The sequence below is a fragment of the Myotis brandtii genome, unplaced genomic scaffold (genome assembly GCF_000412655.1).
Source record: "Myotis brandtii unplaced genomic scaffold, ASM41265v1 scaffold38, whole genome shotgun sequence".
NCBI classification, from domain to species: domain Eukaryota; kingdom Metazoa; phylum Chordata; class Mammalia; order Chiroptera; family Vespertilionidae; genus Myotis; species Myotis brandtii.
Window position 1 is genome coordinate 2,277,096 of NW_005364596.1, and position 27,758 is coordinate 2,304,853.

At 38.9% G+C, this 27,758-nt stretch overlaps 1 protein-coding gene across 1 annotated transcript in view; it reads left to right on the top strand.

Annotated features, from left to right (window-relative positions):
• The window catches only part of COL25A1 (collagen, type XXV, alpha 1), a 497,755-nt gene that overhangs the window by 347,867 nt on the left and 122,130 nt on the right, over nt 1-27,758 (top strand). The window contains exons 8-10 of the mRNA XM_014544731.1: nt 15,592-15,663; nt 16,396-16,503; nt 19,445-19,480. Coding sequence (XP_014400217.1) covers nt 15,592-15,663; nt 16,396-16,503; nt 19,445-19,480 — 216 coding nt within the window. The remainder of the gene's footprint in view (nt 1-15,591; nt 15,664-16,395; nt 16,504-19,444; nt 19,481-27,758) is intronic.

The following is a 27,758-nucleotide window of genomic DNA, read 5'->3' on the forward strand; positions in this document are numbered from 1 at the left end:
CGAGCCTCTAGTTTCTTTATATTTCTTAGTGTTAGAGGAAGTCAGAAGTTCCTAGAATGTCAGCACTAGAATTTTCTTTTAGGAATTCTCTTTTTCATATGGAAGGGACTCAAACATATTTCTTGCATTGATTGCATCATAGCAGCACCTTGTAATTTTTCAGTCTTGATTCTTCTTTACTCTCAATGTATTTTTATCCTACTGAACAGTTCTTTGATAAGGTTAACATTGGAAAGATTGTAAATCATTAGCATAATTTTATCAGATGTATTGGAAATCAGAAATTACCTTGTCTTCATTATAATGGCTGATATCCATCATATGGTAAAAACTGCTAGCTACAATTCAACCATTTCTATTGACATTTTAAAATTTCTTTGAAATTATGTCTCTGTTGTTAAAAGAATTTATAAGCCATATGATAATCAATATAATTTTGATGATGAAAACAATAGTAAGGAATATTTTACTTTTTACTAATGTGTTATTCTTTTTCTGCCTAGTAGTTAACTATTATGTTTAAACCTCAACCCTCACACAGTACTTTTATTTTCTGGTATAGATAAATATATATTATTTCTGCTTTGACAAATTAAAGTTTCAGGAGAATCTTCCAGTGTTAAAATATAGCATGATATGGCCATTCTATTTTTTGTTGCCTTTTTTTACTCAATACAAAATTAATTTTCAGTCTTACAACTGTTTGTTTAATAGTCATTAACAATTTTTCAGTAATATTGGAAAAGGAAATGAACTTTGAGGAGTTATAGGAAGAAGGTAACTATTAGACATTTTGGATTTGTTCATAAAATTAATGTAGAGTTTACAACTTCACCCTTCATTTTATACTTTTAGGCAGAAAAGTCAAACAAAATAAAAATGGGAAAAGCTTGCCATGTCACCAGTATAATGTTGAATGTTAAAGCTGTAACTCTACACTGGTCTGTGGTATTACTCCCACTTTGGAGCCATGTAGTTGTAATAAAATGTGTCAGAGAAGAATGCAAAGTTTGAGTCATGATATCTGCCCATGATTTTATATAGTAACTGTTATAACAACTCGAGATTTTTAGAACATGTCCAATGAAATGGCATGTGCCAACAGGGTTGTAGTTTGAGAAACTGTCACAACTTATATGGAATTTCTTTTTAGGGTGGAGGGTAATAACCTTGGTTGAAGAAGGGGAAGGGAATTCATTATCTTTATTTTTCCTTTCTTTTGAAATTGGTACATTATTTTATGCAATCTTCCCTCTGTGTTTTGCATTAATATTTCTCATGAGGCAGATTAGAGACTACAAAGTGGTAGCCTGTGGACCAGAATCTGATAGTAGCTAAACTTTATTTGGCTTGCCCAAATTAGTTGCTAACATTTTAATACTGGCAATTTCAGATGAAATCTTGTTTTTTTTAATTTCTTTTGCTCCCTTATTATTTTTTAAATTAAAGTAGAGTTGACATACAATGTTATATTACTTTCAGTTGTACAACAAAGTGATTCTGCAGTTACATACCTTACAATGTCATCACCATAATAAGTCTATTAACCATCTGTCACCATGCAGAGTTATTACAATATTATTGACTATATCCCCTGTGCTGTACATTCCATCCCCCTGACTTCTTTATTTTATAGCTAGAAGTTTGTATCTCTTATTTCCTTTCACCTTTCTCACCCATCCCCCCACCCCTCTCAGTTTCTGGCCACCATCAGTTTGTTCTTTCTGTGAATTTGTTTCTGCTTTATTTTGTTTGTTCATTTGTTTTGTTTTTTAAATTCCACATATAAGTAGTCATACAGCATTTGTCTTTTTCTGTCTGACTTATTTCACTTAGCAAATACCCTCTAGGTTCATCTATGTTGTCACAAAAGGAAAGATTTCATTCTTTTTTATTGCTGAGTAATTTTCCATTATATATATCACATCTTTACCCATGTATCTATTGATGGACACCTAGATTACTTCCATAGCTTGACCACCTGTCTGGTCCACCATATACACAAGTGACATCAAATATAAAGGTAAATATAGAGCATTCAAGCATGTCCTAAATTCCAATCAAAATTTAGTCCCATATGGAAACATTCGAATTTCAGGGAGGTTTTCAAGTCACAGGCTATGTTAGATTTGTGTAATTGAATTGACTGAGAAAACACTAAAACTTTAGGGTAAAGATCAAAGGGGGATACAGTGTTGGAGAATAGGACCAGGTAAGTAGTGGAGGAAGGCTCCTAGAGTAGTACTACCAAGCAACATCAGTCTCCCGTGCACTCTTCCAAGCACTCCGTTTCTGGGTGTTGTGGAGGTCATTGAAGAGTTCCACTGTTGCAGAGGGCTGTCGGGCATTTGCTGAGGGGTCACATTTATTTATGGAGGAGGGTGAACTTAGGATGTGACATAGGAAATACAAGGATAACTGTGCACCCGTTACAGCTGAGCCCCATGGGACTCTCGCCAGCTCTTTTACAGGCTGGCTTCCAGCCATCTACCCCTTCTGTTGGAAGAAGAAAAGAGGCTGCCATCCAGGGAGCATGCCCAAGGAATTGTAGAGTCAACTCAATCTAATACCATACAAAGGAAGTCAGCAAATACCCAGGAAGCCAGAACTAAATAGTTTCTAGAGAACAACAGGACACTTTTGCTTTCTCTCCCAGAATGAAGAATGCAAAAAAGTTGAATTTTTCTCACAGGCTTCTGGACAAATGCCTATTTTTTCCTCAATATAAAGTGCCCTGTCAGCTAACAAATCCCCTATTTTCTTGGCACTGTTCTTTCCTAATCCTGCTGTGCCTATTCTCTCAGAGGTAGACTGTTTCCTTTCAGAAAATGGATAGGATACATTCAGGTTGAGGTGAGCTTTGACCTGGCAACCTCAACTAAAAAGCAGCCTCGATTTCATGGAATAGTAGATACAGAATAGTATTGTGTGGTACACTATCGTGACGCTGTGCCATCTCAGAGGGACGAGTACTGAAAAATTAGAAAGGCTAGTAGTTTGCGGCCCACAATTTATAATTTGTATTCTAAATGCAAATTGCATAAGATTTAGATGGAATGGAATTAAAGTTTCCTTTTGCATTATTTATATTTTTAAAGGGGGGCACTTAAGCAAATTATTATGCAGTGATTGGTAGTCAAATTGATTTTCTAAACAAGACTTCTGGAGGAGGGCTTTTAAAAAATTTTCGAAAAGAACAAAATTTTCACCATTCTGTGTTTGCATTTACTTGCAGAACATATGCTAATTACAATGTGCTTATTTATTCATTAAAGCAGTTAATTAAAAGACGTATACTTGATAACAATTGATCAGGATAGTTCTGATTAAAACATAAATTGAAATTATAAAAGCAAATTTATTTTTAATTACTATAAACATATAAAATTATAATGTATAATTCAGATTGCCATGTATGTAGACAAGGCATTTGCTAGACTAGCCTATATTAACAAGTTCCATTGTTTGAAACTAAGTTAAATGCTTTAACTTCAAATCTTACTACTCTTTCTATAATCTCTAATTCTGTTAACAGGATCTTTATTGTCAACTTTGAAACAAGCTAACAACCCTTTCCTGAAACCCTCAGAGTCAAATGTGTTTCAAAATGTAAAGTTTTAGGCATTAGAAAGTTAATATTGTTCGTACACTGCTTATTGTCTGACACACTCAGAGACCTGAAGCTCAAGCCATCAATTTCTGCAGTTGAAACACATGCGTGTTCACACTAAGAAGGAATATTAGTGACCATAGATGGCCTCACATCTGTTCAAATCTATCTTTGCCACCAAGTGAGTTTGTTGCAAACTTAAAAAACCTTTAGTTTAGACTTATGAAAACATTGTATTTAGGAGATTTTAGAATTACAGAAAAGGAATCAAGGACGGACTGTATCTTCATTTTTAATCTATTCTTCATAATTTTGCCCGGGTTGTCTTCCCGATACCCACTTATGCCATGGCACCTTCATTGTGTATCTTTTTGGCTTCCCACTACTTCCCTTTAAGCTTCTTTAGAGACCTTTCAAAAGTTATATCCTATTGACTTTTCCAGGTTCTTCCCTAAAAAGTAAGTGCTTCACTCCAATCAAACTCAACTTACCAGCAACCCCAGAATGTACCTCCCACATCTTTGCTCACTGCACTTCAAACTGGAGTACCTTGCCTCAAGTCCGCAACCCATGTCAGATACTATCATCCTATTATCCTTACTCTTCTTACTGGAATCCCACCTTTATCGGAGCCTTACCCATGCCGTAGTCAGAATATGCTTAAATAAACCAGTCAGAGAAAGACAAGGGCCATATATGGAATCTAATGCACTAACAAGCAAAATAGTGACAGCAGGCTGACTCATAGATAGAGAGCAGGCTGACAGCTGTTGGGAAAGGAGGGGGCTGGGTGGAGGGATTGGAGGGATTGAGCAAAAAAGAAAATAAAAGAAAAAACTCATGAACACAACAACAGTATGGTGATTGCTGGGGAGGGTTGGAGTGGGGAAGGTGGAAGAGGCGATAACGGGGATATATGATGATGGACAGAGACTTGACCTGGGATAGTGAACACACAATACAGTGTACAGATGATTGTTGTAGAATTGTGCATCTGAAACATGTATAATTTTGTTTACCAGTGCCACCCCAATAAATTCAATAAAAACGGAAAGGAAAGAATGTGCTTAAATAGAATACTGCCTGCCCTCTAATTACAGCACTAATTTAGTATATTTTCCATTTGAATTGATAGTCATGTGCTAACTTCCCCACCCAACTAGATTTAAACCCATTCAGCTTTTTCAGTGTACTTGGTGTGAACATGTAATTACAAGATGTTGGTTACATGAATGAATGAATGTGTTAGTTGATATCTCTCTTGATCTCATCAATCTGACCACCCACAAGGAACCTTACACCCTGTGGTCATTGCCATTGCCCAGATCCTAAACGTCCCCACATGGAGAATAGGATAAAGATCTCAAGGGAGTACCCAGAAAAAGACAGACTCTGTGTTCCAAGTACAGATTTAGGATTACTTTGGAAAAGGAAACTGTATTTTCTCTTTGGTTTCAGTCTTCATCCTGACAGGACTATCAAGAAGGCAAGGTGTCCCTCCCCTTTGAGAGTGGCCAGGTACTAAAGGCCTACAGGGCTACCCCGTTCTGTAGGTCTCCACTTAGATAACACTTCCTGGGGGAAGACCTCCCTGACCAGCTGGCCTGGGTTAGCGTTCCTTTCTGTGCACTCGCATAGCTTTTGTTTTGTTAATAGTCATCATATTTACTTTTGGGGTATGAGTCTCAATCCAAAAACTCAGGTCAGTAATAAATATTTGGACTTAATTTTCTGTAAAAATTTGATTTCTGAATCTGAGCCTCCATTCTTCTGAGCTGATAAAAATAAACAAAAAACATCAGTCTTCTTGGGATCTCTACACTGTCCTCCACCTTTAGGCCTGCTTCACACGTCTGGGGGTCTTATGGTATTGAACGATCCGGGGTTGGAAATAGGTCCCAGTCTTCAGTTGGTGGACCACACAGCATGCCTTAACTGACGTGCATGGCCCTTCGGATACAGGGTGTCATTCCTGCATCTTGGGGCACAGGAAACTTTCTGCAATGTCTGAGCCACCCTTCGGACTGGAGAATCTTTTGCAAGGCTTCCTCTGATCCCATACATCTAGATATGTCACATACCACTTTTTAAAAATATATATTTTATTGATTTCAGAGAGGAAGGGAGAGGAGGAGGGGGAGGAGAGAGGGAGGGGGAGAGAGAGAGAGAGAGAGAGAGAGAGAGAGAGAGAGAGAGAGAAACATCAATGATGAGAGAGAATCATTGATTGGCTGCCTCCTGCCTTCCCCACACTGGGGATCGAGCCCCACAACCCAGGCATATGCCCTGTCTGGGAATTGAACTGTGACCTCCTGGTTCACACTGGCTGGGCCCATTTTCTTTATAAAGGTATTGTTGCCTTCCTGGAAGTGCTTCTGGGAAGCTGGGCTAAGCCCCCACTGCTCTTGGGGACCACAGATCTCCTTCCTCTCTTTTAGTTTGTGGGAGTTTCTTCCTAGATATTCTTGATTTCTAGAAATGTTGGTAGACAAGTCTGTTTCCTATCTTGCCTCCTCATACATTTTCTGAGGTAATATCAGATGGCCAGAGCTTGGTGGAATGGCACAGGAAATGGAAAAATAAGAGAAAAAAATCTAGATAAATATATCAAAAGAGATCTCAGCCACAGTGTAATTGCTTCTTTAATGTCTGCCTTTCTTGGTTAGACTTTGAATTCCATCAAGCCTGAAATAAGGCTTTCTAATCTCAATGTTCAAGTATTGTCTTGTTTGTGTTAAGATCCTATTAAATTCTTCTTGAATAAATGGGGATGAAATTCAGAGACTGGATATATGGAACGTATAATGGCTAAGAGAGCAGACTCAGAGAAGATGGCCCGGATGTGAATCTTGGCTTTCCTATTTACAGTTAGATGGGCAAAACCCTTAACCTCTTCATGCCTCAAATTCTTCATTCATCAGGTGGTGGTTGTGAGAATTTTAAAAAGTTAATGTTTAGCCTGGCCAGTGTGAGTCAGTTGAACATCGACCTGTAAACCAGGAGTTCATGGTTGATTCCCATCAGGGTACATGCCCGGGTTGCGGGCTCATACCCCTGAGGTAGGAGGGGTGGAGGTCATGCAGGAGGCAGCCGATCAATGATTCTCTCTCATCATTGATGTTTCTGTCTCTCCCTCTTCCTTCCTTCTGAAATCAATTTTAAAAATGTATTTTAAAAAATTAACATTTATAAAATTCTTAGACTAATACCTGGCACATCGTCTGTATCATATGAATGTTATCAGTGGAAGTGGAGTTCTTGAGCTGCTGTGAGGAAAATAATTTCCTGAGGCATCCATGGGAAGATGAGGTTTCATGGAAAGCTTTATTGATGATGTAAAATTAAGGGGGCTCCCTTCCAAGGTCCCATCTCTGTCCGTCTCGCCATGGAAGAAGTCCATTCTTGTCTTCAGCAGGGCCAGATGAAGACCACTGCCCAGAATTTCTGCTCCATATTCAAGTCCAGTCTAGTCCAGCATCTGGCTAGCTTAGCTTGTGTTCCCAGCTGCAGTCCATTTCATGTGGGGTCTGCACGGCCATGTGCCATGCAGCTGCTGAAGGCTGCAAGACAATGAGACAGAACAGGCGAGTGCCTGGGCTAATGCAGTTCCTGAGCAAGAGAGAACAAGAATGAGCAAGAGAGAGGGTATGCTTTGTCTGTGGGTTTTAACTTTCCAAGATTTTGTGCGCTTCCGATGGGGTCCACCCCCTAGCCAATGCATTGTTTCCCAGGCTAGACTGGCAGACAGGCACCTTCCTGGGTCACCCCAACTGCACTGTGCATGCGCCTATCTCCCCCTTTGTTCAGTCTCTTCCCCAGTGATCTGCAGGGAATGGACCAGTGGTTCCCTGGGGCGCATGAAGCTGTAGCTTCCTGGTGAAGCTGCCAGGTGACCATGCCTATAATGTCTGGCCTTCCCTTTGCTCTCTTCGCATTAGTAATATTAATAAACTAATCACAATGATAACATTAATGTTGATCACTATTATTACCATTGTCCTCATTATTTATCTTTATTGTTACTAAGAAATCCTCAGACAGGACTGTTCTCTTGATGTTCTAAGAGAGAGAACAGCTCTGGTCCAATGCTAGCAAAGTTTATATAAATAAAGTTGACACAGTTTTATTTTTGAATGATCTCCAAGACTGCTAAACTATTTTATATTTCTTTCCTGTATTCTGTGTCTACTCTGGTTCCCTCAGGATCATGCTTCTTTAGGAATCTGACTTCTTTTCATCTTCTGTTGGCCTTTCTTAGCTCTATGTCTTTAGGAAACACTGCAATGACTCCCTGGGACCCCTTCTTAGGTTGTATATGACAGCTAGAGCCTTTCTCAGTACTTGTGGTTCAGGCAATTTTTCTTATATTTCACACTTGCCAGTGTTGAAGTTTATCTGCCATCTTTCTGCTTATTTGCAGATCCTTTGTAGTTTGTCTTTACTTAGCATTCAAGTAGCTACAGTATTTAATGTATTTAATGTCATTTGTCAATGCAGAGATTACATTGTTCTCTTTCTCTTCTAAATAATTTGAAAATTCACACTTGTCATTTACATGTAAAAGGATAATTCCTGGAGTGACTAGGGTTAACATTTGTAATAGAACACAATAGAATAGAACTTGGAGTACCTATAAATAAGAAAGACTAACTTTCTGAGCCAATATTACATTCAACTACAGGAAGCTAGGTTTTTTTCATAAATAGTACTTCCACAAGGTGATCTTTTTCAGTCAATTATAAATTCTGATTTTCATAGGCTCAAATGCTCATATTATGGTTTTTCAAAGGATTTCTTTAGCTATTTAGAACTTCATATAGTTGCTTTTTCTCTTCAGACAGATACCATCTACTACAATGTGGAATGATTTAGTAGTAAATTTTCTTTCTCTTAATTCCTTTCCTGCTGTTAAACTAAAGTTATTCTTTTACCTAAATATTTTTGCATTCTATTATACTATTTCCCCATCTGGTCTCTCTTAGCTAGAAATCATCTTATCAACTTCTCAGAATATTTATCTTTATTTATGCTGCACACATACCCACTGTGATGGTTGTGTTGTAATGCATGATATATTTTGGGCAAACAGAATCATGATACTATTTACATTATGGAGAAGCTTAGGGATTGTCATTTCTCAGCATAACACAGATTTTTTTCTTGTATTGGGTCCCTTGGAGACCTTTACAATTAAAGTAATTGCTTGTTTTCCCTACTTACCTCAACAACTCCCTGTGCTTATTGGTGAGCACTGTCAGTGACATTGCCATTGTTAGCTTATTCTTACTATGGGTCATTTATGTACATCTGTACAGCACAATTAATGATGCAATAAACAGTGAAGTCAAGTGTGTGTGTCTATCATTTTGAGACATTTGCCTGTATAGAATAGAGCTAGCATTCTCCCGCTTCTATTAATCCTCTTTGTAGTTGCCTTTCTCTGCCTATCCCTTAAATGGAAGGCTGTTCTGCCTACAGCCTCCCTACGTGACTTCACAGCCCTATGACTCGAGATTCCCATTTGTCTCCTGACTATTTCATGTGCATAGCCAACCTCCGTTCCTTGGCTGTCCATAGACACCTCAAATTCAGTTAGTAAGTCCCTAACTAAATTCATCATCTGTAACCAGCTACCTGCCCAGAAAATCCAGTCTCTTCTAGTGTTCCCTCTAACATCCTCTGTTCCTCAGCCTATAGACCAAGGACCATTCTCTGCTCTTTCTCCCTTATGTTTCCATAAGGGAGAAATAAATCCTGCAAATTCTACCTCCTTAATATCACTCAAAACTCTCATTATGTCTCTTCCCTAGTTCTAGGGCACAGCCCCTCAACTAGGCCATTATAGCATTTTTCTAGACAGTTTCTCTCTGTTCGGTTTTCCTCTCCCTGTGCCAACGGCCATCCTCTCGTTTACTTTGCTGAGAGTCTCCCAAGGCTCCTCAAACCGGGCATTAGGTGCATGTGTTATTTCCTTTGTAGCCCCTCTACTTCTCCAACAAGACGGCTGTCATCCCATATGACTATTGGCTGCTTATTTTTCCTCGTTGCTCCACCAGACATTAAAACCTGTGAGCATAGGGTCTTGGCTCACCATTCAATCCCCAGGGCCTAACACAGTGAATGCTGCACAGAAGGCACTCAATAAATACTTCTCAAATATTGTGGAATATTAGTCAAGCTTTCTTGTACTTAAACTATAAATAAAGTAGAAAGAAATTATAAACACATAAATAGCATGATGACAAAGTCTGGAGTTAGAAGTCCTGGATTGAATTTCTGGCTCTATCGTTGCCTTACTGAATACTTTTGACAAAACACACAATTTCTCACTGTAGTGTAATCATATAACACTCATCATTAGTGAGTACACAATAAAAATGACTGTAACATCTTGAATTTATGGTTTCTAAGTAGGTTAGAAGCATTACTCATAATTATTAACTTGTTCAACATCCCTTTGGGGTAGGCTTGCACCTTTCCTTAATCTAGAAGGTAGTGAAGGGAGATAGAGCCCCTCCTGCAATGGTGTCAAAATACTTGTTCTGAGATAGTTACCTACCTCGCAGCATGTCAGGAAGATCCATGAAGGGCTCTGAGTGTTTATGCTCTCAGGAGGAAAATAGGTTGCATAAGGTGGGTTTTACTCTTGTATATCCAATTTCTTAAGAATTCAGTATATTTGGGGGTGATATTTGTACAAATAATTTCAGTATTTTAGCTCATTCCTGGACTCATTCTCCATGTTTTTCTGGAGACACGTTTTTTTCCCACACCCACTCGAACCATCTGTGTACCAGGCAAGTTTTCTGAGATGTAAATCAAGTAAAATATGTCCATTCCATTTACTTAGAAAGATGTATGACTAATGATACTGTGGGAAAATGGCATAGTTAATGAACAAGTACTCCCTCTGTGTAAACAGCTAGGAAAGCCTAGCAGTTACAGCCACACAAAGCTGTGACCTACAGATAAGCATTCAGCACAGGTGCTTTTCAGCCTTAGCCCCCAAGACCACCTGCAGGAAGCAGTCAGTTTGTCTGTGTGTGAATCTGGAAGTAACCCCAATGAGAAGATATTCTCTATCATCGTCAAACAGTAACATTTTAAAAATATGTGCAAATTTTACATTCTACCCCAAATTATATTAATATTTGCTTTACCAAAACAAAAATGTTTAAAATTATACATATGACAAGGGGTGAGTGTACAAAATTTATAAAGAGCTTATACAACTCAACACCAAAAATACCTCCACACAATCCAATTTAAAAGTGGGCAAAGGATGCATAACCCATGGACACAGACAATAGGGTGGTGAAGGCCTGGAGTAGGTGAAGTGGTGGCTAGAAGGGGTCAATGAGGGAAAAAGGGGGACATTGTTGTAATACTTTCAACAATAGAGATTAAAAAAGAAAAAAATATGGGCAAAGGTCCTGAATAGTTGCTTCTCTAATGAGGACATAACAGGTGGCCAATAGATATATGAAAAAATGCTCAATGTCACTAATCATCAGAGAGATGCAAATTAAAACTACAATGAGATATCTCTTCGCACCTGTCAGAATGGCAATCATCAATAAATCAACAAATAACAAGTGTTGGTGAGGATGTGGAGAAAAGGGAAACCTGGTGCACTGTTGGTGGGAATGCAGATTGGCATTAGGGCTGAAAAGAGTCTCATACTACAAACATAATTTTATTGGTTTTGTTAAAATGAACTCCTAAGCCACTGTGAAAAGCAGTACAGAGCTCCCTCAAAAAATTAAAAATGGAAATGCCTCAGAACCCAGTGATTCTACTTCTGGGAATATATTCAAAGAAACCCGAAACACTGATTCAAAAAAATATATGCACCCCTATGCTCATCACAGCGTTACTTATAATAGCCAAGATTTGGAAGCAGCCCAAGTGCCCATCAGTAGATGAGTGAATAAAAAAGCTGTGGTACATTTACACAATGGAATACCACTTGGGTATAAAAAGGAAGAAAAAGGAAGGAAATCTTACCTTTTGTGACAGCATGGAGGGACCTGCAGAGTATTATGCTAAGGGAAATAAGACAGTCAGAGAAAGGCAAGTACCATATGATTTCACTTATATGTGAAATCTAATGAACAGAATAAAGTAACTAACAAAATAGAAACATAGATACAGAGAACAGACTGATGCTGTCAGAGTGGAGGAGTATTGGGGGGAGGGCTAGCTGAAAAAGGTGAAGGGATTAAGCAAAAAAAAAAAAAACAACCAACGTCATAGACACAGACAACAGTATAGTGATTACCAGAGGGGAAGGACGGTGGGGAGAGTAGAAGAGGGTTAAGGGGGCATAAATAGTGATAGGAGACTTGTCTTGGGAGGTGAACACACAATCTATATTATAAAAGGCCTGTGGCCCTAATGCTGTAACAACCAAAGACCAGCGTAGGTGGGCAGAGCTGTGAGCACAGCGAGGCACACGGCGGGTGGAGGGGGGAGGGCGGAGCCATGTGATTTCGTGATTTCGTGCACTGGGCTTCTACATAATAAAACCCTAATATGCAAATCGACCGAACGGCAGAACGACTGGTCTCTATGACGTGCACTGACCACCAGGGGGCAGATGCTCATTGCAGGAGCTGCCCCCTGGTGGTCAGTGCTCTCCCACAGGGGGAGCGCCACTCAGCCAGAAGCCGGCTCACAGCTGGCGAGCGCAGCAGTGGTAGGGGAGCCTCTCCCCCTCTGAGGCAGCCCTAAAGACCCTTCGGGGTATGTCCTACTGCTGGCTTAGGCCTGGCAGTTGGACATCTCCCAAGGGGTCCTGGACTGTAAGAAGGTGCAGGCCAGGCTGAGGGATGACCCCCCCCCAGTGCACAAATGTTGTGCACTGGGCCTCTAGTACACTATACAGATGATGTGGTATAGCATTGTACACCAGAAACCTGCGTAATTTTATTAACCAATGTCACTCCAAGAAATTTAACTTAAAAATAAAAAAAATAAAAGTATTTACTGTTAATTAAAATGAACTCTTAAGGAAGATGCACCATGCTTATTATAGCCTTTAAACACTCCTGGGATATTGACAAGTACCCTTCAAGCATTACCACAGTTTTAAAAACACAGGGTCCTAGATCATTGCAGCCCAGGCCATGGGATTTTTGTTAGAATTTAAGAGAATTTCTCCACATGTCCCCTTTCTACTTTGCTACATGTAAACTCTTGAAGTCCTTTTGCTTAGTTCACTAGTGAGATTGTTAAAATGTAGTTCTAAACACCTAATTGGCAGCATGTCCACAGTTCAGATGATGGAGAGACATACACTCAGCTTCCTCAAACAGAAAATCTCAGTCTGAGGTGAGAATTACCTCTCCACTTCCTCTTTAGATCTGGTTAACATTGGAAACCAAACTGAGAAGTTCTAAAACTTAATGCTTTGTTTTGAGCATTTAGAAAGTATGATCAAACAGCAAGCTGATCATGCTCAGATAGGAGTACAAGAAGTGACTTATTTATACATTCAAATTTCAAAACATTTCTGAGGCCTACCATGTGTGCTGTTAAAAGGTTTTTAATTTTAAATGATTTTTGTTAGATAATCTGTTTAAAGTGACATTATGATTTATCGCCACTAATCAAGATTCTGATCCCTCGTAGACTTCTTGTTTGTATCTGTTTTTGTTCTTTGTTACATAAATATGAGGTTTATACATAAAATTCTGACTGTGTAATATAGGGCTAATGAGTCACAGATGGAAAGATGCTGGCACATTACCATCTAATAACATTTTAAACTCATATTCCGTAGTAAAACAAAAGCAAATTGTACACATCTGTTTTCCAACTTGTAGCATTTCTGAATTTGTGTAGAGCCCATGCTTAAAGGACTTTTACTCAGGGAGAAGAAAAAAGAGGATACAGGTCACCTTGAAACTACCCAGCCACTTAATCGCCTTATCGGAAAGGATTTGGCAAAGGGATCCGACTTCCTCTGCTTTGCTTCCTGAGGAGCCCCAGCTCTAAAGAATGAGAATCGAAGGCATTAGGGCTGAAAAGAAAGTCTCATGCTACAAGCATCGTTTTATTGATTATGTTAAAAAGAAAAATATATCCCTAGTAAGAGGAAAATAAAGGAGACAATGTACCCAAACTAGTAAAATTGAAAAACTAGAAATTTTCTGGCCTTTCCTAAAAATATTCTCAAAATAGATTTGGGTGGGAAGAGGAGGAGGGAACGCAGGAAGGCAGCGCGGATCGCCGTGGTGGTGGTTTATTTTGTTTGTATGGTGAACATGTTCTGCATGAAAAAAATGGAGCAAAAGGCTCCCATATCACGTGTTGTTGCAAAAGATGTAGAACAAAGGCAGCATTTCTCTCTCAGACCCACCCAATCGATACCGCCTGTAGGGCCGCGGGAGTGCAGTTAGTGAAGTACAGGACTCTAGCGCAGTCTCCCCGTGCTCCTGGGTTAAGGAATTCAAAACCACTTTTCTGCTTCAAGGGGTTGTGCGAACTGTCAAGTTCTTTGGGAAAAGGTACGTGACAGAAGTAATTACTACAGAGTGTGACCATAACTCCCCCTGACATGAAATACCCATGTTATAAGAGACAGATTTCCATCTACCACCTCTGCAGGAATTCCTGAAACAGGAAAGACCTGAGAATCATCAGATGATTCGGGAGGGGAATTCTGATATGTGGGTGGTAAGACTGTGCTTTGTGAGGTGTACTGCATTTATTCTGAGGAATACTTCTGATCCGACTGCAAAATTCTGTTCATGGCTGTCCAAAAAGGAATTAGTGCACATATTGTATGTCCTGTGTTGTAGATTCAACAGAATATCCATAGAGGGAAATTAAAGTGTTGTTTTCATAACAGTGTCTGTAGTTATCTCCAGTTTGTACTAACATTTTGTACCTAAGATTCCAGACATGTTGAGAGTGTATCCTGCGGTGTATTGTACCTGCCACAAGGAGCAGTTACATGGGTTCTCAATCTGGCATTCCCTTTAAGGAATGGCTCACTTGGGAGCCTGTGTGTCTGATAGAGTTTATGGCAGGTCAAGCAAGGCAAGACTTAGAGCTGGGACAGGGTGATTTTTAGGTACATGCTTGTTTTGTTTGTCCACCAGTGAAATGTCTGTGTGACGTTTTGTGTCGTGTTTTGGTGCTGTGCCCTGTCCGTAGGGTCTGCCAGGCTTCCCCACAGTCGCTGCCCTGCACAGTAATCAGATCCTCACCGTCAAGGTTTGTGGTTGGCACCCATGCCCGCCGTCAGAGCCCGCAATCAGCATAAGGGTGAGCAAGAACAGCTAAACTGGCCTGCCGAGTCCTGCCGCTCCCTCTCATCAAACGTACCAGCTCCTTGGGTTCTTGGACCTCATGTGCATCAATGGGGTCAAATATATATGAAGGAGACTCTGGATCATATGAGAGAGTTAAGATATCGAAGTCGAGCAAGGACAGTGGGCAGAGGCAGGCACGACTCTGGACGGTGCCGGGCCTGGAGGGGTGCATGAGTATGCTTTGCAAAGCTCTAAGTATGTCCCAATCAACTGAGTCACCCTGAGGACTCTGGACTTCGGCATCAACAAAATGGCAGTCGCGTTCATGCCACATTATGCTGGTTGACAAGTCTGACGGAAATGAACTGGCGCTTTGTCTGCGGACTTTCTGCTCAGAGTGCAGAGTGCAGGTGGCTCGAGTTTACCTGCCCCTTTAGTATACAGCCTTAGAAAGGCCCAACCCCATGGCAAAACGATGGGATTCCAAAAAGGGTCCACCTCTAACTACAAATCTGGTCTCACCATCCTGGTTCAGGGTCACATTTCTTTCACCCAGAGCCCGAGGGTCTGATGTCAGACACAAGTGCCAGTTCTGTTTTATTTAATGGTCATTATAACTCTAATTCGTATATCTTTATTTCTTTCTTGGGGCCTTCTGATGTCTATTCTTCAACTCTCTCACCTCTGAACTTCAACCTTTGACCTCACCTGACTGATCAGATGGTGTTTCCTAAAATCAATCATGGGTTTCTCTCTGCTGATCAGCAGCTCATTAAACGCCGCTTGATTAAGGTAGTGCTTATTCTTGCTCAAGTCTGATTTCTTCTTTGCATTCAGTTATTACTCTGTATACTGTTGCTTTACCATGTATCTCCCTTGGGTGGGGGTGGGGGTGGGGGTGGAAGGGTATTTATTTGGCAATATCTTAGAACAAAATTATGTTTAGTGGGCTGCATTTGTTTGAAATGTAGATGAGAGTACCAAAATAAAAGGTATAGAGAGCCTGTCTAAATTTTTTAATTAAGAAAAAAGTCTTTTTTAAAAATTAGTTATATCCAGTAATAGACCCAGTTTCTAAGGTCTCTAGGTTTGGTAATGTATAAATTGTTATAAAGCATGACAAGAGGCTTGCATGCTTAATTTTATAGGTTATGAAAAGGTAAACATTGTCCGATTTCAAATGCAGCCACTTTATTAAGGTGGATATAGCATTGTCATGAATAAAGTTATGCAACGGCTTTATACCAGCTCTGAATCGTGGGATAAGAGACACAGCATTTCCAAGAGCTGAGAGTGCTGGTTCCTGAGCTGCTTGGTTTTAATAGCTCCACTCAGCTCCTCAGCATGAATATTTATTTGATCCCTGCTGGCAGGCAAATCGCCTACAGGCTTCATGCTTCTGCTTGCTCTGGTTCTTTCATGGTGTAAATGTGAATTAGATAATGCAAATTTAAAGCGTTGAAAAGAAGACCTAGGTCTTTATCCTCCGTGGTCATGGTTGGTCTGTCCCCCTCTCCATTGTAGGGTGACCAAGGACAAGCTGGGCCCCCAGGCCCGCCTGGCCCTCCAGGCCCAAGAGGGCCTCCTGGGGACACCGGGAAAGATGGCCCCCGAGGAATGCCAGGAGAGCCCGTGAGTACCTTTTTGGGTCCCTTGTTCTCACAGGTTTGGTTTTGCGTTAAGGGCTGAGAATTGGGATAGAGTGGGGTTGGGAGGGATTAGAAGGTCGAGTGGAGTGGGTTGATGGACGGGGGAAGCTAGGAAAGCCCCCAAGCAGGGCACTGCCAGCCAGGCTTCTGCTTTACCACTCGATCCCCGGGGAACCATGCAACCACAAGGACCTGGGGAGACAGCTAAGCCGGTGTTCAGGTAAGCCTCCGAGTCTGATTGGAGAACCTGATGTCACTCGTGTCCTGACTCCACAGAGTTCCTCAGTGCCTTTGGTTTAACAGGGAGACTAGCTTGAAACAGATGGTGGGGGATTAATAACATTTTCCAAAAACCGATAGCAGAGACAATCAAGTCCCATATGATTTATGGAGAGTAAAGAATTTAAATGTTTCTAATATTTAATCTCTTATAAATAACTTGACCGAAAGAATTGACAAAACAGTAAAATTAATGGTTAAAACATCAGTGGGTCTGGTTTGAATATTATTTGTCCTTTGTATATGAAGCTTATTAATGGAAATGATTTAAAAGTGAGCTGTTACTCCAATAATTTAATTTTAAAAAATAAAAGCGATCTCAACACTTAGATCTAAGTACTAAGTACTTAGTGTCAAGTGTCAATATATAGCAGCACAGGACACTAGATAAATGGTTCGCTTTGATAGCGACAACCCAGCAATTTAAATAAATATGTGGAAAAGGGCAAACAAATTTTACACTTATATTATGAGGTTAGAATTTGAAATTCAGGTTTATTGATGAATTAAATTGTTTACTTAATGTATTGCTTTAACTTTTTAAAAATATATGTATTTTTATTGATTTCAGAGAGGAAGGGGGAGAAAGAGAGAGAGAAAGAGAGAGAGAGAGAGAGAGAGAAACACATAAATGATGACACATCAATGAGAGTGAATCATTGTTTAGCTGCCTCTTGCTGGGGATGGAGCCCACAACTGGGCATGTGCCCTGACCAGGAATCAAACCATGATCTCTGGGTTCCTAGGCCAATACTCAACCACTAAGCCATACTAATTGAGCAAGTGTATTACTTTAACTTTAATAACTATATTCATTAGTGTTTTCATAGTACAAAAGTAATACAGAAACTATCCATAATGTAGAAAATTTTGAAAATAAAGACAACCAAAAAGAAAAAAATCATCCATGCTCATTGTTTTGGTATATTTTATTTTTGTATTAATATATTATGGATTTTTTTTGTCCTTCAAAAAACAATTCTGTTTGTAAGAATATAGGGTACTTTAAAACTTTTCTGAGACAACCTTCTGTAAGCCCACTTCCCTTTCTGAAAGCTGCTGTTAATTTGTCATATGAAATGAGGAATTAATTTGTAACATATGATTTAGGATTGCTTTAACTGAATCATCAGAGAGAGTAGCTTCATCCTAAACTATCTAATGTTTCCCCTTTTCTTGGGTTGATATCTCAAAAGATAGAAAAAGCTGTAGCTTTAGGGATATTACACTTGATCTTAGCCAAAAGGCCGAGAAGCGATTGCTTTAGGGATATTTAGAGCTCTCCAATTGATTGCTGGTTTCCAAGATACAGTGTCTTCTCAAGTAAAAAGTATGCCGAAACCGGTTTAGCTCAGTGGATAGAGCGTCGGCCTGCGGACTGAAAGGTCCCAGGTTCGATTCCGGTCAAGGGCATGTACCTGGGTTGCGGGCACATCCCCAGTGGGAGATGTGCAGGAGGCAGCTGGTCGATGTTTCTCTCTCATCGATGTTTCTAACTCTCTATCTCTCTCCCTTCCTCTCTGTAAAAAATCAATAAAATATATTTAAAAAAAAAAGAAGTATAGTTAAGACCCTTTTGATGGGACAGAATTAGTCAGATCAGTGGGTATTATATACTGTACAGAAAATTTAAAGCATAAATTATTTTCAAGAAACAAGATAAATTAATGTATGACATTTTGTAAACTATCCAAATATTATGTCAATCTTTAAGTGAATGTAGTTTATTCATCTAAGTAAGAAATGGAACTTTTAATACAAAGGTATAATTATTTTTAATTCCACAAATATAATTTGAACTGGATTTATAATCTCAGAGTTGATTTTTATATACTCTCTTAACCAGTGGAAAAAGATTTTATAAAAATAAACTGAGAACTACTTATTTTTAAAGTCCAACAACATCTATATGTACTGGCATTACAATCATGTTTTTCAAAAAACATGACTGTCATTATAATAATATAATAAAACATGATATACTATAATATAATAAAACATGTATGAATCTGAGTATTAGGAAATTATGACAGTGGTATAATATGGCAGACAATTTTATTTTAATATATGCTGTCAATTTTAATAAAGCATGTTACTTCAGCCATCATTAATCCAGGATAATTAAAATTTAAAATCAATCTCTGCTCCTTTTCTTATTTAACTCCTGCACTAAGAGCAGTTGTCTCTGTGTTGAATATGTGGGAGTTCTGAATTCTCACAAAGAGGACCACATCATCATCTTATGTCCTTATAAACAGGAAATAATAATTAATAATATATTACTGTAATTGCAATTAAATAAATGAGATATGGCTGTGATTACAATTAAATCTTTTTCTAGGACTACTTAATGACTTATGTAATCACTCCTACTAATTTTATTTAGAATATATTCTTGGCATAATCTTAATCTCTATCATAATCTAGACTCACTTTATTAAATCCTAAAATGTTTATAGAATGCATTTGAAGAAAGAATGTTACCTTTCTTTCCATTGCATTGGGTTTGCATTTCTCTATTTGGCTTGAAAAGTATATTTGACATTCATGCACCCCAGTGGGTACTGTAAAAAGGGAAAAATATATATTGAAATTGTTTTTTAATATGTATAGCACTAATAAAATTATCACTATTCTTTTTTAAGGGTGAACCAGGGAACCCAGGAAAACAAGGCTCAATGGCAAGTATTTCAATTTATCTTTTACTTTAAATTCTATATATTTTCATAAAATTTCTATAAAAAGTAATGGAAGTCTATTCAAAACTGTTGTCAATATTGTGTGTAACAAATATATCTGTCATGTAACCTATAACAAAAAGAGTGAAAATTAGTACAAGTTAAAAACTAATATGGCCTTTTGCACGGTAAGCATCACAAGACAACACATGCACAGAACTGACAGGAGAGGAAGAGGAAGGGTCCAGGTGGGAGGAATGAAAGAGACACTTAGGAAGGGCAAAGGGGAGAATTTGTTTTAAGCAGCTCTGCTATAAGGGAGATTAAATATAGGGATATAACTATAAGCTTAAATAAAGTGAGTTTTGAAAGGGATCGGGTGAGACTAAGTGTGAAGTAGTATAGGCAACATTTCATAGTGACTCAAGGAGTTCTTTGTTGAAGGGCTTCACCCAGAGAGAAGCCATTGTGTCTCTTGATCCCTGTCATTAAAAAAGATCATGAAATGATTCCACATGGACTCGCCCGTAGACACGCAGGGTCAGTTCCTCAGGATTGTTTATCCTTTGTCAGTGGGAGAAGTTTGGGCAGCTTGCTGAGCCCACCTCTCCCTGTCTCTCTCCCCTGTCCCTGGAGCCATCTTTCTGACCAGTTTTATGACATGAACTGTATGGGGGAACACAGGTTGACAATCTAACAACCCATGTTCCACAGGACAGCTGTGTCTCACTGCATTGTCCTGGATGCAGTGATCACAGTGAGCTCGATCCTGTTCATTCTGTGGAATGTGTGACATGCAGCACGCAGGTGTTCAGGGTACAAAATTTATTTGTAAAAAAATATTAGCTAAGGGCTCGTGAAACCGATGCACAGACACAGGACAGTCAGTCAAGAATTAAAACAAATGTGTGAAGGGGTTAAAGGTCAAAATCTTATCCCTGCACAGGATGCTTTCAACAGCCCTCATGGGAAGAAACTCACCAAAGTGTGGTCATTCATAGCAGTGGTGTAGCTGCCTTTGAAACATCACTGGTGAAATGAAAGCCCCCTGGGGCTGAAACTGACCCTTCACCTGGAAATTCTCTGTTCCTGACCTATGATATTAAGATCGGTATTTGATATAGATAATGTGTGTGTGGGGTGGGGAGGTGGATACTATATTGGATTCTTTTTAAAGAGAATAAAATGAAACAACAACAGAAGACCATATATAAAAATTAAACAAAACATTTGTCATCTGTGGTAACTTTGCATACAAGAGCAGCATTAGCTGTCAGGGTTACAGAGTCACAGGAGGTGAAGGATTCTTGGAAAACTACAATATAAATTTTGAAATTGCTTTAGGCAATTGAATGCACCTGTGATTTCTATCCTGGATAATGGTCAAAACATATTCCTCCCAGACCTTCTTACATTGAAGGCTCCTTGGGACTCTTGGGAGCCTTGTTTGTTCCCAGGTGTGCACATCTTACTCAGATTTTTATCATTACCTTTGGCTTTCTACCCCGATGTCCAGTGCAGTATCCTGATATACAAAGTTCTAAAAGAAAAATGGATATTCAAAAATATTACAACCTTATCCTCCTTCAAGTCGTATATTCTCTCTAGGTTATACTATGTGAATAACAATGGAATCTCATTTCCCTACAATTTCTAGCTTAATATTATTAAATATACATGTTGCACCTAAAATTATCTTAGTGTGCTGCAATTTCCCATTTCTTATAGCAACTTTTGAGATGAAGATAATCCTGGGTTTTTTTAAAAAATATTTTTAATTGATTTCAAAGAGGAAAGGAGAGGGAGAGAGAGATAGAAACATCAATGATGAGAGAATCATTGATCGGCTGCCTCTTGCACACCCCACACTAGTGGGGATCTAGTCTGCAGTCCAGGCATGTGCCCTGATTGGGAATCAAACCATGATGTCCTGGTTCATAGGTTGATGCGCAATCACTGAGCCATGCCGGATGGGCATGGGGTTTTTTTCTATGAGCTATTTTTCTGTTTTTAAACTCTTCAGATTTAGTTCATATTCTCATTTTTAAAATGAAGCTTAGAAACTTCATTAAATCACAAATGTTTAAAGGATGTGTGATGTAATGATCTTCTAAAGTGCATTGTACTGTTTTTCAAGATATAAAATTCTTTTTTTAACCAAAAACTTCTATACCAAGCATGTCAAACTCAAAGGCTAACACGGGTGAAATAAACAGGGTTTAAGTTATTAGTGAACATTGTAGTTCTTTATTAATAATTATGTATAACAGGATATTGTAAAAATTAAGTTGTGAAATTTTTATTAAAACGTTTCTTACATACCACTATATTGGCTGGGCCGCAAAAATATTCGTTGAGGGTTGCATGCATCCTGCAGGTTGCGAGTCTGACATGCTTGTTCTACACTATACGTAAGGAAAAGTAGACAAATCTGAAGTCTAGATCTCAGTGAATTTTCACAGTGAACGTAACTATACAACCAAAAATCAGGTCAAGAAATAGAATGTTATCCCCCCTTACACTCCAGTTGCCACCCCTTCTTCCCAAATTTTACCACTATTCTGCCTTCTGCCACCATAGATTAGTTTTGCCTGCATTTGAATTTTACATTACTAGAAGCATACAGTGTGTGCACTTCTGTGTCTGGCTTCTTTCGTTCAACATTATATTTGTGAGATCATCCACCTCTGTTTTAATAGCCTTCACATCTGGTTAAAAAAAATAGGAGGAAGAACCTTACTTCCTTGACTACCCCGTTAAAAGTGCATCACTCAAAGAGCAGTAAATGAATGAATGAATAGTCTGTCTGACCTTGGGCAAATCACTTAACCTCTCAATTTCTCATCTGTAAAGAAAGGATAATAATACCCTGTCTGCCTTCCTTTTAAGGTTGCCAAAGACAAATGCAATAAATTAGAGGAAAGTACTTTAAACTGCATAATGAAGAATATATGAGTATGTTATTATTATTATCACTCAGTTGTTCCCTCTAGAGTAAATTACAGGTGAGCGTGGATTTATATAACAGATGCATTCCTGTAAAGTTCTGTATGAATCAGATTTTCATAAATCAACATATCTTATATGTGCTGAGGAATTTTGCTATATAAAACAATCCTATTCAAAATTTTTTTGTAAAGTAATATATAATCTCTTAATTCTTCTTCCCAGCAAACTGAATTTTTATATCTTATATTTGCTTAACTTGAAATATTTATGATTTTAAAATCTATCATTTTTTAAAACCACTATTTATGTTTGTTAAGTTAAATAGCACCTGTGTATATTAAACAATCTCAAAAAAGAGGAGAAGTACTAAAAATATAATAGCAGTTTTCATGAGGAGAAAAATTTCCTTAGAAAGTTTCTCTCTTCTTTTAAATAGTGGTGTGTGTGTTTTGACTCAAAGTCTGGTAAGCAAAAAGGTACATTGCAACCACAGTTCTGGCTTCAAAATCACTTAGGAGTGTATGACTTTAGTCTGTGATCCTTTTTACGGACCTATAACATGTGGACAAATTCCCATTTTACCTATCTCAGTGGGTTATGGCGAGAAGCAAGTAAAATAATAATAATAATATGAAAAGGATTTATGGCTACAAAGATGCCATAAATGAGAAGTATTGCAGTTAAAAGTCCAGTGATACAACTTGACACACAGGAAGACCACTCTATGAAATGTAAGGGCTAAGGACAATGTGGTTATAGTCATCAGTGAAATCACAGTGTGTCAGATACTTCGATGTTAATGCAACTTACTCCTTTTGTCTTGTTTGTTGTCATTGTTTTTGGCCTTCTCCCATGTATCACATCATCTTACATTACCAACTTTTCACAACACTGCCCAGCTTATCCTTTAGCTAAAGTAAGGAAAGACAACAAATACAACTGTTCTCAGCTTTTCACACAACCCACTACATTTCTTGGTGTGAGTTGTGCAGGGCGTGTTTGCTTAAATGAGAGTTTTGAGAAGCACAGGAGAATTGTTAAAATGTTTAAATGTCCCTGATGATGCAATGAAAAAGCTAGGAACAATCTAAAATTAGCTCTTACAAAACTGTTTATGAGCGTGTCAGGTGGGGAATTTGTTTTCCTGATCCAAGATATATATTTTATATTACAAAAATAATCATCTGAAGATTAACAGCTTCTCTGGTAGAATGAAGAAGACCTGCTGCTCGGGCGGCTCCACATTTATTTAATCCTGCTGTGCATCTATTCTGTAAACATGACCTTTGGGTTCTCCGAGAAGTTCAGGATGAGATTTTAAAAGACAGAATCTTGAGCTAAAATAAGTTGGACTGCATCTGAATAAAGAGAAAACTGCTCTAGCTCATAAGACTATACCCGAGCATCAAAGAAAGGACTGACCACAATTACAAGTGCTCAAGTTCTGAACCCTCACGGGAGTGGCCTTTATTTTTCAGTTCTTCAGAAGTTTCAATGGTTGTTAAAATAGTACCTTTTAAGGTATCTTCCTTTTGGTATTCTCACTGTTGCTTTTGACAAATGTAGTAGAAGTTCTCAAAAGCATAAAAGGTGGATGGTACACACACACACACACACACACACACACACACACACACACACACACCAACTGGTCCCAGTTTCCTGGGAATTGTTGTTTTTTTTATCCAAAGTGTCTATAGCCAAGGTTTTATAGACCAAATTATTTTCCCTACTCTGAAACTCTTTCTTCATTTCTCTCCCTCACCCCAAATATATGCAAACTCCATAGCATATCCATTCATCTCTTTTTGAATTATACTAGTAAGAGTACTTAAAATGTCATTCGTTGGGCCCTGATGTCTCAGCATTCAAAATCCAGAAAATTTTTGCTGTTATTGTCCCTTAAAGTGAAATTTGGACTGTTTCAGGTATTTTCATTTATTTCAATTTTGCCTGTAAACACATTTAATACATTTGGATCAAGTGAATACATACAATGCTTTTGAATTAGTTAATAACATAAGCATAAATAATTGCTTCTGCTTCATTTGAAATAAAATTGCAATAGCCAGTATGTGAATACTTACTCTAAATATATTCAGCTGTGATGCAATGCTCTCCCACAGATTTGATAAGACTCGCCATTCTACTTCATTGTCCTTGCTCTGCCAGCCATCTTGAGCAGCAGGATGGCCGACGTCGGAGACAACAGCAGGCTTCTCTTCCTGACTTTAATCTGGCAAAGAAAGCAAAACCTCAAACCTTCAGATCACAAATTACAAACATGACCCAAATCATCTTAGCATATTTAGTCATTAGACTAGATGTTCACAATAAGCTGTTGTGTGGTAAAACCGTGTGTTCCTAAGCTGTGCACACTGCTGGCTGGGGTGGCTTAGGAGCCGTTCTAATGCTCTATTATCCTCACTCAATCTGCTTGTCCATGAAGTGCTGGTACATGTAAATGGCACGCTGACAGGGCACTGCCCACCTCCAGATCTTCTGGATGCTTTTGTCCAGAGCCTGTAATGCTGAGTTTTCCAAATGGACCGAGAGAAAGTAGACAAGTAATGCCTTCTCCTTCTGCTTCTGTCCCACTGCCCGACCTTGTCCAGCTGAGGGGAATTCACTCTGTGTGAGTGGATTTCTCTAGGGGTGTCTAGAGGTCACTTTAGTGTGGTAATAGACGGGAACATCTGACTTTGCGTTAAGCTGGTTCGGTCTCCTAGAAACAGAAGGTCAGTTGTTGGGGGAACATGTTCAGTCGTGATTTAAGAACACAATCAAGAAACATTAAGTATGAAGAGATAGTCTAAAAGGCCAAAGACATGACTGTATTCTTCTCTTTCTCATTCTGTTTTTCTTCACTACCTCTGGACTGTAAATCTATTTTTCACTATGTTGCACAATTCCAGTTAAAGGTCTAATAGGCCCTATCCTCATGGACCAATTAAGATTTCTAGGCCTAAGACTCCTCATCTATAAAAGTGGCGAGACTAAATGATATCTGGACCCACTTCCAGCTCTAAAGTCCTGTCCTCCTGTTTTCATTATTAATGTACAGACAAACATTACATAGTCATTTACTCTTGTTATATATCATGGAATTCTGTAAATAGATTCAGTGAACAACAGTCATATAGTATATTTTAATGGAAGAAAACCTTAAAAATTGTCTTCTTTGTTATCATTTATTTTAACTTTCGAATCCAACCTACTGTAGCTAAACTAGTATAAAATATACCAGTCATCTTGAATGAGGACATTAACAAAATTAACTGCTTTTACCAAATTCTCATATCTTATCATTAGATTAAGAAGAAACTTTAAAATAAAGTTGTGCCTTACATCTGCAAATTAAAGGCAAATGTACAAATTTTAGGGCAAACATATAAATGGAAATCCTTATACAATATGTCTAAATACTAAAAAGGTATAATCCAAACTAATAAACTGCTAAGTAAGTACACTCTATCCTCTAACCTTCATGATATATCCTTACATTGACTTGGAAAGTTCAAATGTAGAATTGTTGCCCTTCTTGGAGATCCATGCCAAAATATGGCAGCATTCTGGATGAGGAGAGCTGGTATCCAGCCCCAGCTCCTGGCGCTGGCCTGCTCCCTTTCTCTCCCACACATCCCCCCATCCCTTAACTTGATAAGACTCAAGCTCTCACACGTAGGCATTCTGGGATGCACACAAGATCCAACTCCAGCCATACACCTCAAAATACCCGCCTCTTTGCCCCTTTCTCCAGCTCATTATTGTGCACACCAGTGGTGCGGTTCACCTCCAGAAGAACAGACCAGAGAAAGAGGCAACTCACAGTCTTTGAACTGAACTCCAGTCCTTGGGGCAGAGAACTCCAGGGTTCTTAGTACTCAAAGCAAAGTCTAAGGTCAGGGGGTCAGCTACCACATGAGGAGGAGTGAGCCAGAAAAGAGCTCGCTAAAGCATGGGTCCCAAAGAAAGAGCCCTCCTGCCCAGGGCTAACGGCAATACAGAGTCTCTGTCTGAATGGAGTAAAAAAAAAAAAAAAAAACTTCTGCCTTAGTCACTTCCTTTGAGAAAACTTCACACACACTCACTCACTCACACACATTCACCCTCCCCCAAGCAAAGCTGGAAACTGTCTTCTCCTCCACAGCATTTATCACGCCATATAATAATTGTGCTTGGTACTTAGTGTCTTCAATAAACTGAATGAGTGATAGGAATCAGGGAATTAATAAATCAGGTACTGATGCAAAAGAAGCAGATTTATATTTTTCTTTCAACCAATGTCATTGCATGTCAGGACTAAGATTAAACAGGATAAATCCAACAGGATTATTGCAATGCTGCTATTTCTCCTGCATCTTCATATAGTCATTCATGTATTATAGATTTCTTGGAGTACATGTGTGTTCGTGAATATGCATGGTGTAATGAAAAGACTGATTTTCATGAGGACAGTGATATTTGTATCAATTTCTCATCACACTGTGTGGCTATTTTTAAAGTAGAGTGTAAAAGACAGAAGAAATCTTAGGAATAATCTAGTTTATCACTTCATTGATAAAAAAAGAAAAGAACAGCATCAGAGTGAATAAATAACTTGGTCAAGGTCACAAAGTAGTCAGTGGCAGAACTAGGCTGGAATCCAGTTCACCTGATTAGTCTTATGTGTTTTGCACTCTGGATCTGCTAGATCTGCACTTTCCAATCCACTACCCACTTGCTACATGTGGCTGTTTATATTTAAACTAGAGGCCCAGTGCACGAAATTCGTGCACTCGGGGGTGGGGGCTGTCCCTCAGCATTGCCTGCACTCTCTTGCAGTCTGGGAACCCTCAGGGGATGTCCGACTGCCGTGGAGGCGGAGATGCTCCTGCCACTGCTGCTGCACTCACCAGGCATGAGCCCAGCTTCTGGCGCACTGACCACCAGGGGGCAGCTCCTGCATTGAGCATCTGCCCCTGGTGGTCAGTGTACGTCATAGTGACCAGTTGTTCCGCTGTTTGGTCAATTTGCATATTAGCCTTTTATTATATAGGATAATTTGAACATAATAGAGGAAACAGCATTCTATTTAGATATACCCTGATTTCATTTAGAACTTGTCACTTAAGTCATTCTTCATCTCCAGAGGGGACATTGGTCATCTTGTTCTGGTACTACATCCCCATATGTGCTATACTCCCTGGCCCTAGAAAGGTTTGTGACTTGAAATCAATTACATTAATATTCTTAAGAATGAAAGGCTGAGATCTTTTACTTGAAAATACAGTTGACTTGAAATCAGCCCTAAATAGTTTCTAAAATGTAAAGGATGATAATGGACAAAAGG